Source organism: Glycine max, chromosome 15 (genome assembly GCF_000004515.6).
Source record: "Glycine max cultivar Williams 82 chromosome 15, Glycine_max_v4.0, whole genome shotgun sequence".
Lineage (NCBI taxonomy): Eukaryota > Viridiplantae > Streptophyta > Magnoliopsida > Fabales > Fabaceae > Glycine > Glycine max.
This window is the reverse complement of record NC_038251.2, coordinates 49253057-49264501: the sequence shown is the minus strand read 5'-3', so window position 1 is coordinate 49264501 and position 11445 is coordinate 49253057. Positions and strand designations below refer to the sequence as shown.

General features: G+C 35.0%; 1 protein-coding gene across 1 annotated transcript; it reads right to left on the bottom strand.

Moving 5' to 3' along the window:
• Positions 1–2269: 2269 nt before the first annotated feature.
• Positions 2270–2935, bottom strand: LOC100807964 (uncharacterized). The gene has a single exon (XM_003545840.5). The coding sequence runs from the start codon at positions 2828–2830 to the stop codon at positions 2384–2386; it is 447 nt and encodes a 148-aa protein (XP_003545888.1). The 5' UTR covers positions 2831–2935; the 3' UTR covers positions 2270–2383.
• Positions 2936–11445: the final 8510 nt, after the last annotated feature.

Sequence of the window (11445 nt, the reverse complement as noted above, 5' to 3'; positions counted from 1 at the left end):
GCACTTAGGAAATACAGTTTTCACTGCATTCATCAATGCTAGGCCTCTGTTAGTCACAATAACTCCAGGGAGGGCATCACGTCTTAATAATATACCTCAGAATCGTTCTAAAGCCCAAACCACATTATTCAGACGTTCACCTTCTAGATATGCAAAACCAGCAGAAAATATCATCCTAGTTGGTGTCACCCCAATAAAATCGAGCAGCGGGAGTCTGTATCTGTTTGTTTTGTAGGTACTGCTTATCAAAAGCACCAAATTACATGCATTGACTAACTTCACTACATTAGGGTGACTCCAAAAGATATCATGAACCACGTTTTCATCCTTTAATTTGTGTCAATGAATATACTGATCCCGTTCAAGAAGCTTCATTAGATGTTGCATTTCAGTATCACTTCCTCTTATGAAAGAATGGTATGCACTTCTTGCATTATATATTTGTTTGATGGTCGTACAACTATTGGCGTGCTCCTTCAAAGTTAGCAAAATGTTTCTTGGTTTCACCATTGACTTCATCATATCAGCAATAAGTGTCTTTTCAGCTTTTGTCAATCGCCCAACATATGGATGTTCAACTAATGACTTGGCCAATTCATGATTATGAATCTCACACATCAACTTCACCATCCAGCCTTGTCCTCCAACCACTGGCTTGCCACGAAGCTTGAAGGGACACCCACATTTCCTAGTCTCAATATCTCTTCTAACAAATTCTTTCTTCCTACACCTATACTCGCCACTCCTTTCATAGCCAATTAACACAAACGAAGTTTTTCCTCTACTACCAGTGTTTGTGTTAGACCTTATAATGACCGCCACAAATCCATTTTCATGAGCAAGGGATCGAGTCCACTGCAAAACATCGTCTCGGTTGTCAAACACCTACAATGCAATCCAGACAATTTTAGTTTTTTACAACACATTCAATTTATTAAATCACTCACAATAATGAATATTATTACCTGAGAAGTATTGAACGCATCCGAACAATCAACTTGTGGTTCATTCACACCACATTCTTGTTCATTTTGATCATCCATATCAACTTCTTTAGACATTATAGTGTCATACATCTATTGATCTTTGTCCATCTTAACAATAAAACATAAATTTTAACACAGAATGTAAACAATTAAAATGCAAAATGATAATACAAACAAAGTAATAATTAAAAAAAAACTTAAATAAAGGGTACAATTTCAAAATCCCTATAAGTTACAGATCAAATTGATCTGTATGCTTAATATCAACATACGGATCAACATAATCCATATTAACCTTGCGGATCAACTTGATCCGTATGATTTATGGACTACCATCTCACGTACACCCAACACAAATGCGTACCTCGTATGCCGCCGTCAACGAACCAACCACCGCAACAATGAACACCGACACCTTAACCTTCACTAAAGCTAACCGATCGCAAGAAAACGAAGAAAAAACGGCAAAGCACTGCGCTAACATTTTTGCACAAAAAAAAACACAGCTTTTAAAAGAAGAAGATAGTGGAAGGCAGTTTTGATATTTTTAAAAAATGCTGGGTGCACCTAGCATCTCCCATGCACCCATCTAGCTCAGATTGTAACATGTAAGACCCAAACCCACATAACTCGAACATGAAAACAGTCAGGTATGGACCGTGAAATGCTCAAGTCGGTTACATCCGAACTAATGGGTCTGGTTCCGAACCTGCCCGAATCCAATTAGGCTCAGCCCTAGAGCATGTGTGCCTCTGTGTGAAGTGAAAAAACAAAAGAAAAAAAATATATCATGAGATAAATTATGTGACAAAGAAACATAAAAAATTAATTGTAAAAAAGAGAAATATAAATTATAAAACTCAAAGTATATTATTTCCTTTTTTAGAAAGCTCTCCAAGGATTAGTTGTCAAATTAGTTTTCCTTTTTGATAAATATAACACGTATCCTCCATATGGAGAAAATTATGCTTGAACTAAGACTATTTGAGCAGTAAAAGTTTTCTATAATTACTTGAGTACTTGAACTCCTAATCATTGGTTTTACGCACTCGATGAAGGTTGTAAAATTAGATTGGATTAATTCTATGATTACTTTCTCATAGACACATGCAAAAAGAAAGTTATCATTTTAAGAAAACTAAAAATAAAAGAAGTAATAAGTCACTAAGAATAAATCAGTACTATTTCTTATTATATGCAAGAATGATCGAGGGACTAAGGAAGATCCATTCTAATTAATTTTAAGCTAGGTAATTACATGAAAGTAAAGAGTAAACAAAAGATAAAATAAAAAGGTTTGGCATTAATATGTACTTAAGGAGCCCTTCACAAATTAATTACAAAGTAATCAATGTTCTCTTCTGTTTCCTTATACAATACTACGTATATAAATTAATTCAGAACACTGCATCACTTGGTCCTTGTGCCAAATAATGATTTTCTCTATATTGTTGATCCAAGAATGCTCCATAACACAATTGAAGATCATCAACACCATTTCCAGCTTCATATTCCATTTCTACATGTTCCATCATCCCATATCCATAAGGGATCCATGCATTCATCTCATCAAAGGGCAAGGAAGAGATCAATTCCAAGTCAACCCAATGATCAGGGACACCGACTGACGCGGAGCGATCTTGATCATCCACGTGTCCCATCTCATACATTTGACCCATTTCAGTGTCAGTGATCTCTGCCTCCAATGATTGAATCATGCTCACAAGTCTATCATCGCCATAGTACTCTTCTTCTTGTTCTTCTTCCATTAGAGACATGAGAAGAACATTGTTGGCTTCTGAGAACTCAATTCCCTGTTCAAAGACACCCTCTGAGGAAGACATGTTACAATGAAAAAAAATTATTATTTTTCTATGGTTTGTGAAAATAGTTAAAGTGAGAGAACTAGAGGCAATTAAGATAGTGGAAGATGCAAGATGGTTTTGAAAGGTGAAGAATGGTCCTTTATATAGGGCAATGCATAGTACACTAATTAAGACTCGGTGGGGTTGCTTTATTTGCTTGTTGGTACTATAAGCCAGTCAATAATAAATTAATGTAATATGTGGAAGATAAGATTCATATATTGTGCTAAGATAATAATATTCATATGTATAAGTTTGATGGAATAAATTATTAAATCTTTGACCCATTGATGTCTACTTGTCGAGCGATCAAGGCATTCCAGGTGAGCAATATATGGTATTAGGATAGCCATAATGCACCCACTAATGGTTGCAACAGTGGGGCATCAGAACCAGAAAATATGCCCACCTAATGACCAATAATTAATTAATGAAATTTTGAAAGGAATTTGTAGGAGCCACCCATAATTAATTATTTGTAGGAGTGTCGGCTATGTTTGGAAACCGCAATGTGACCATGTTAGAAAAGAATGTGAAATGATTTGATTCTGGATTATAAGAAATTTCAATGTCAAATAGTTCCATGAAGAATGAAATTATCTTTTCTTTTGAGTGGACATCCTGTACCTAAGATCGACCTCTATTTTATAATACGATTGAAGGAATGAGGAATTAAAAAATGATAAAGGAGTATCAAATACCCCACTCAACCATTAGGTACCCTCGACCATAAACACCAAGATGGGATACCCATGCGATTTAGACTTGATGAGGTGCGGTTGAATCAGTGTTATTAGAATTAGACTGGACCAGCACTAGAAATCAAAGTTGACTGGTCCAATTAAGTATTTAAATTGTTTATGTACTTGGATTGAATAAATATCGGTTCAATTTAATTTTAAACCAATAAGAATTAGCGATTCAATTGACTCAACAGACACAAACACAAGATTATTTTAATTTAATTAATTTCGAGTATGCATATATTTACCTATTAAAGAGTTTTCTTTTCCATGATACAAAAGAAAAAGAGTCACCTTCATTAACTTAAATTAGTTCTGAAGTCTATACTCTAACAAATTTTGAAAGTTTTTCACTTTCTACATTTTAAATTAAATATCTCGTAAATTTTATTTTATTTTGTAATATGTGTGGTGTGGCATTAAAGCTGATTATATCTCTATCCATTATATCTTGTCAAGTTTATATCATGATAAATACCACGAACAGTCACAATATATACATATAGATAACTATTTGTGACCGTCATTTTGATATATGAATCTTAAGTGTATTATGAGGGGATCTCGCATCGTAGTATCATATGTTAAGTGGTTTACAATCATGGTGGCAAAATAATTGGTGAGGTGTCAAAATCTCATTCGAAAGCTTCATCGAAGATGCGTCCTATACATATTGTACTGAACCACCGGCAATGACACAAGGCACGTATGTGCAAGTAGTTCATGAGTGGGATATGCGCACGAGGCACCCACGTGGATGGGTTCTGCCTTGGAGATTTCATGTTCGTTTGGTGTGAAACCAAAGCTTGCACGAGTAGTCCCATCTGTGTATGCAACTATATGCATAGATAATCAGTTACCTAATTTGTGTCATTTTGTTTTAACTTTTAAGGAGAAAGTCTTCAATTAATTTGTAAGATTCTACCGGACAGTGGCGGTGCCTCCACCATCTAAACCTTATACACCTTCGGGTTACGAACAATAGTGGCTAAAGTGGGGGATGGGAATCTGGTTGTCAGGAAGCGGAAGTTGGCGGGAAATGTCACACCACTAAATGTCCTCTATTCCGATATACACATATATAAGAAAAATAAATATAAAATTTAATTAAATCAATTTTATTCAAATTACTTAAATAAATTCACGTGGATAAAAGTGTCACATCCACTTTACTGATACCAAATAAAATTTATTAAAAACATCTCCAATTCAAAACAAGATTGTCCAAGTTTATAAAAGAACTCACGTTTAATCACTGAAATAAAATAAAGTAAAATAACATGTTCGAAACATCATGCAATTGAAACAGAAATCCTGTTGATAGATTGACAAGTGCATCAATTCGTCTCAAGTACTAAAGTTAAAACGAAAGTCTGAGTGTCAAATCAATAAGGACTTTGTTTGTACTTAGGTAGATAAATATTTTATTAATAAAAAAGTTAAAGAAAGTTGACTTAAAAATGTTATGAGAAAAATAATAATTTAAATTGATGGAAAATAAAATCAAACAAGAGAAGAAATTAAACAATAATTTAAATTGATTAATTAAAGACAGAAAAATTAACCCAATAATATTGTAAAAGTAAATTAATTCAAAAGATGAGAATGTTGGGAACTTAACCTACCATAGCTACTCTTTGATGTAATGTTAATAATTTTTCTCTATTTATAATTATTTCAATATACACATGCATCTACTAGTATACTTTAACTTTAGTCCCCCATATGAAAGAACCCAATTTATCTATTTTCTCTTTCAAATCCCTTTGCAGAACTAAAATAATAAATTGCATTGAATAGATATGTATAATAGGATAAACAAATATCAACCTATCCCTAGTGATGACTTTATTTAGATACCCTTTCCCTGTTCTATTAGAAAATAATGTCTCTCAACGCTACTCCTAAAACTTACCATGTAAATGGGTGATCAAGCCACAGACAATACTATTAAGCACAAGAAAAGATAATGCAAATATAATATTCATAAGTAGATAGGAAGAAAAATTACATTAAGAGTAGTTGATTGTCAAGTTCCAAACAAAGGGAGTTTAGTCTTTCATAGTCATAGGAGACTCTACAATTGTAAGAGGAGAATATTTAGTGAAGGGAAATAAGATAAGAAAAGGGATGGAAGGAAGGAATGACTCCTAATAATTACTTATTCTTTTTTTGACCTTTGTCTTCTATAAGAAATTGCATTCTCTTGGAATTTTAGTGTGTTTTTTCCTTTTTCTCTCTTCTTCTTTTATAGGTGTAGATTAGCTTACCTAAGTGGGCTTCTCGAGCTAAACCCACCTTTACTTTCCAGAGTTAGTCTACTTTCCTTAATTAGTCTATTTTCTTTGGGCTTTATTTTACTCATTAAACATCATAAATTCATCACTTTTAATATTTTCTGCACAAAAACTTAAATGATGTTAATTTAACAATTATTTGCTCGAAAAGGAAGAATTATGAGAGAAAAATTACAAATTCTTATATAATTTAACCCCAAAATATACTTATAATTAGCGGTTATCAAACTTCCCCAAATTTAAATCTTTGTTTGTCATCAAGCAAAAGGAAAAAGTTCAAACTTTACCAATCACAATTCATGAGATAACTGCATACTTTCCAAAAAGCTTCATTGGTCAATTTTCAAGTTCACAGATGTCATAAGTTGATGAAAGGAGTAGAATAAGATGCACTTCAAATGAAATGGTTAGCAAGAACAACAAATCACAAGGAATAATCACCAACTTCAGTCTGTACAAGGCTAGTACTTCTCTCAATCCCACAAGTGTCTCGGTAGAAGTGTTTCAATTATAACAACTGAATAGTAAAATTTCCAACTTTGCACATCATCTCAGTCAATGCTATCATACATGCACAATGTGGATCACCAAGGACTTTATTAGGCTTGTAACCTGGCTAGACTAACAAAGAAATCATGGTTTTTTGTTTTTGTAGGATTCAAAACATAGGATCTAAGAGAGCATTCATTCCCCTTTTTGCTTTGCCACTCTTTTCAGCATATTCATTTCATTTGATGATGGTTTACTCTGACTTTTATTCTTTAAAATAACATAATAATAATTTTTTTGCAATAATATTCTTATTGGACTAGAGTAAAACCAAAATTTGTGACTCAATTTAACTTGTGTTGTTTATTTATTTTCCTGTAATAGAAAATCACCGAAAAATATTCCCCCAAATTTGGGACAAATTTGTCTGGATCCATGAGTACTATCCTACAACCTAAGAAATGGTAGTTAGTAAATATCACATTTTGGGCTTGGGTTCCAATGACAAAAATGTTACGTTAGGCTTAGAAAGGGTGCAAGGGATGTATTCGTATGACTTTTTGATTAAGTAGTTGAATAAAGTAACAAAAGGACTTGATCATTTTCACATCATGCATGCATTTCAAGCAATCCAAGAATCATGCAAAATCAGAAAATTAAAACCAGTCGTTCTCTCACAGTCTAAAGTTTGCACAACTTATCGATTTTCATTGAAGTATTGGCGTTCTCATTCCATGCTTTTCTGTCAGAAATACTAACTTTTTCACTCTTGTACTTTTAGTTCACACTCCATCACTTACATTGACACCTACTTGCATGAAAATCAGCAATTCACAAAAATACTCATTAGTACGCAGTTGTATCACTCATGCAATCGATTCACTCAAAATGTAATGCAACCAATTAATAACTTCCTACTTCTCAATCAAAATTAAAATTAAATGACTAAATTTAAACTACTAAAATTAAAATTTCCTAAATGCAAGCAATTAAAATGAATGAAAATGAAAACAAAAAATAGACAAATAAGGAAAATTAAAGAAAAATTCTGATCAAAATGGGCCTCAATCATGTGTGGGCCTTGGATCCCAAGCTTCCTGTACAACAATGATGTCCACAATGTAATCTTCATAAGTTCCAGTCTTTGTGGCGTCATCACTACCTATACCAGAGGTATCACCCCCCTTATAGAATGAAGCTAGACTCCTGGCTAAGTAACCTGAGATAGAAATGCCTTTAGTGTCATCGCTGGTTGCTGGAGAGATAACTGGTGAAGGCTCTGCATCAAAAGGTACTGTCCATGGTGAAGGCTCTGCAACATAAAGAGAAGCTACTTCAACCTGAGATAGAAATGCCTCTAGTGTCATCGCTGGTTGCTAGAAAGATAACTAATGAAGACTCTGTATCAAAAGGTATTGTCCATGGTGGAGGCTTTGCAACATGGAAAGGAGCTACTTTGGCTGAGAAGAAGAAGGAGAAGACTTTTCAACTGTAGTTGGAGGAGGGATCACTGGAGGTGGAGTGTTTAGAGTGGCTCGGGCCCTGACTCGCCTTGGCCCTGAGAAGACAATGGAAGGTTTTGTTGGATTCACAACTGGCTTGAACTCATCTTCTTCTAAAAACACAAACTTTAGGTGCTGCCCAGCAAGGTTAGTTTCTTGCTCAATTGCCTCCACCTTAAAGGAAGTCTTGTTATCACTAAGGATGCTTTATCCCCTCAAACAAGTTGAAAGTGGCTTTCTGGTCCTCCACACTCATTTCTATGTTGACATATTCCTAATGTTCACAACACATTTTACAGTAAGCATGAATACTCTGCTCAATATCAAAGGAATATTTATCTCAAAGTCCACAGGAAAAGTGAATTGGCGAACTTTAATCAAGACATCTTCAACTACACTGTATAGTCTGATAATGGAGTGGTCTGCTAGTTGAAAAGTCATTTAGTAGGAGAAACCCTCAGACTTTCGATTCTCTCACACCTAGATAGGGGCATCAGCTTGATGCTTGCCCCTAAATCAATGAGAGCTTTACCCAATGACACCTCCCCAATAGAACATGGGATGGCACACTCCCTAGGCCTTAACACTTCTGTGGTAGAATCCTCTAGATCACAACACTGTAATTACCTTCCACCATGATGCTCTCATTGTTGATGTATTTTCCCTTCTTTGTGAGCAGGTCCTTTAGAAATTTTGTATACATGAGCATTTGTTGCAAGGCCTCTCCGAGGGGTATGGTGATTTCAAGCTTCTTGAATATGTTAAGGAAGCAGGTAAAGTAGTGCCCACTCTCCTTCTTTGATAGCACTAAAGGATAAAGGATGTCCTTTACTGGGGCAACGAGTATCTCCCTCCTAGCCTCCCTTAGTATTAGTGGGTAAGACCTTTTCACCCTTCTCCTTGCTCTTTTTTTTCTCTTCATCACCATTTTCTCTTTTTTTATTCTCTCTTTCCTCGGTGCTCACATCCTTCTATACTCCCTCATCTCTTTTTTCTCTTTCTGCATTGTCCCTTCTTTGACTCCTAGTGAAAATTACCTTGCACTCCTCCTTGGGATTCTTCTCCATGTTGGGAACGAAACTGCCTATGGATGTTTCAGTCAATTTCTTAGCTAATTGGCCCACTTGTACCTCTAGATTCCTGATGGCGGACTTAGTGCTCTTGTGATTTGACACAGAAACCTGCATAGACTGAGTCAAAGTATCCTCTAGCTTGGTGGTCCTCTCATATAGATTAAGCCCTTGATTGGGAGGACAAATAGATGGACCACCTTGATCTTTATTGAAGTTATTCCCAGAATGGGATCTCCAACCTTGACCTTGATGGTATCTTGAAGGCCCTCCTTCATGGAAACCTTGACGGTGTGGATTGGTCATATAATTGACCTCTTTAGATGCATCATCTTAAGCCATGCACATGCTTGATTCATGGGCCCCATCACAAATGTTGCATCCCCCAATTTGCATGACTAAAGAATGGGTAGGTTGCACTTTATGCAACTGTTGAGGAAGCTTGCTCAACGTCTTTGTGATGGTCTCTATTTGGTTGGCTAGGAGCTTGTTTTGGGCTAGTAGTGCGTCTTGTGATGTGAGCTTAAGAAGACTCTTCTTTGTAGGTGTGTAAGCTCGATCACGAAGGATGACATGGTCACTAGCTGCTATGTTTTCAATCAACTCCATAGCTGCTATGTTTTCAACCAAACTCCATAGCTTCAACCACCTTTGAATGAGTCCAAGAGGTGGTGGAATAAAGAGATCTCCACCTTTCCCTTAGTGATCTTGGACTTTGGAAAATTTTTCTTAAAAAATTTGTCCACCACCTCATCCCATGTCTACAAGTTTTTTTTCCCTTGAATGAGTGCAACCACCTTTTTACTTCACCAACCAAACAACAACAACAACAACAACGCCTTATCCCACTAGGTGGGGTCGGCTACATGGATCAACTTCCGCCATAATGTTCTATCAAGTACCATACTTCTATCCAAATCATTAAGTTACATCCGGGCGGCGATGCAGCGGCCCTTGCTCTTTTGACACTATACTCGAGCCATACAGCGCGTTGCTTCCGGGCAACGACCTAGCATTCACATTATTACGTAATTGATCCATGTCATAGAGATTCGACAAAGTTTAACGTTGGCTGTCGAAAGCCTAATACAACCCTCTCCTTTTATCCGGGCTTGGGACCGACTAAGAATAGCAAAGCTACCCTAGGCAGGATTTACTTCACCAACCAAAGAGAAAGAAAATAGGTTGAGGCGGATCTTCAGGAACTTCAACTATTTTCATTGTGTTGTAAATCTCTATGTATGTAGCAAGGTGGGCATATGGATCTTCATTGGGTTGCTCGTGAAAGAGATTGCCTTGAATCAACTGGATGAAGGAATGTGGATAAGTGATGTTGGTAGTTTGAACTTCAGGTCGAGCTATGCTTGTGTCGAATCTACAAGGACTTTGTTTGTATTTAGGTAGATGAATATTTTATTAATAAAAAAAGTTAAAGAAAATCGACTTAAAAATGCTATGACAAAAACGTTAATTTAAATTGGCAGAAAATTAAATCATACAAGAGAAACAATAATTTAAATTGATTAATTGAAGAGAAAAATTAGAGAACCCAATAATATAGTAGAAGTAAATTCAGAAGATGAGAATGTTATTGATTGTTCTCTATTTATAATTATTTCAATTTATACATGTATCTACTAGTATACTCTAACTTTGGTCCCCTTCATGAAAGAACCTAATTTATCTATTTTCTCTCTCAAATCTCTTTATAGAGCTAAAATAGTAAATTGCATTAAGAATATAGATGTATAACAGGCTAAAAAAATATCAACCTATCCATAGTGATAACTTTATTTAGATACACTTTCCCAATTCTATTAGAAAATAACGTCTCTCAACACTACCCCTAAAACTTATCATGCAAATGGGTGATCAAGCCACAAACAATAATATTAAGCACAAGAAAAGATAATGCAAATGTAATATTCATAAATAGATAGGAAGAAAAATTACATCAAGAATAGTTGATTGTCAAGTTTCCAACAAAAGGAGTTTAGTCTCTCATAGTCATAAGAGGTTTTACAATTGCAAGAGGGAAATATTTAGTGAAGGGAAATAAGATAAGAAAAGGGGATGGAAAGAAAGAATGACTCCTAATGATTACCTGTCCTTCTTCTAGCCTTTGCCTTCTATAAAGAATTGTATTCTCTTGAAATTTTAGTGTGATTTTTCCTTCTTCTATCTTCTTTTATTATAGGCACATATTAGCTTAGCTAAGCGGGCTTCTCGCGCTAAACTTGTTTTCCTTAATTAGCCTTCTTTCCATGTTTTCCTTAATTAGCCTTCTTTCCTTTATTAGCCTTGATTTCTTTAATTAACATATTTTTCTTAATTACCCATGCTTTCCTTAATTAGTATACTTTCTTTGGGCTTTATTTTATTCACTAAGCATCATAAATTCATTACTTTTAATATTTTCTGTACAAAAACTTAAATGATGTTTATTTAACAATTATTTGCTCAAAAATGAAGAATTAAGAGAGAAAAATTAAA

Bases quoted from the DNA above. Each gene is read 5' to 3' on its own strand.
- LOC100807964 (XM_003545840.5), bottom strand. From the start codon at position 2,830: ATGTCTTCCTCAGAGGGTGTCTTTGAACAGGGAATTGAGTTCTCAGAA.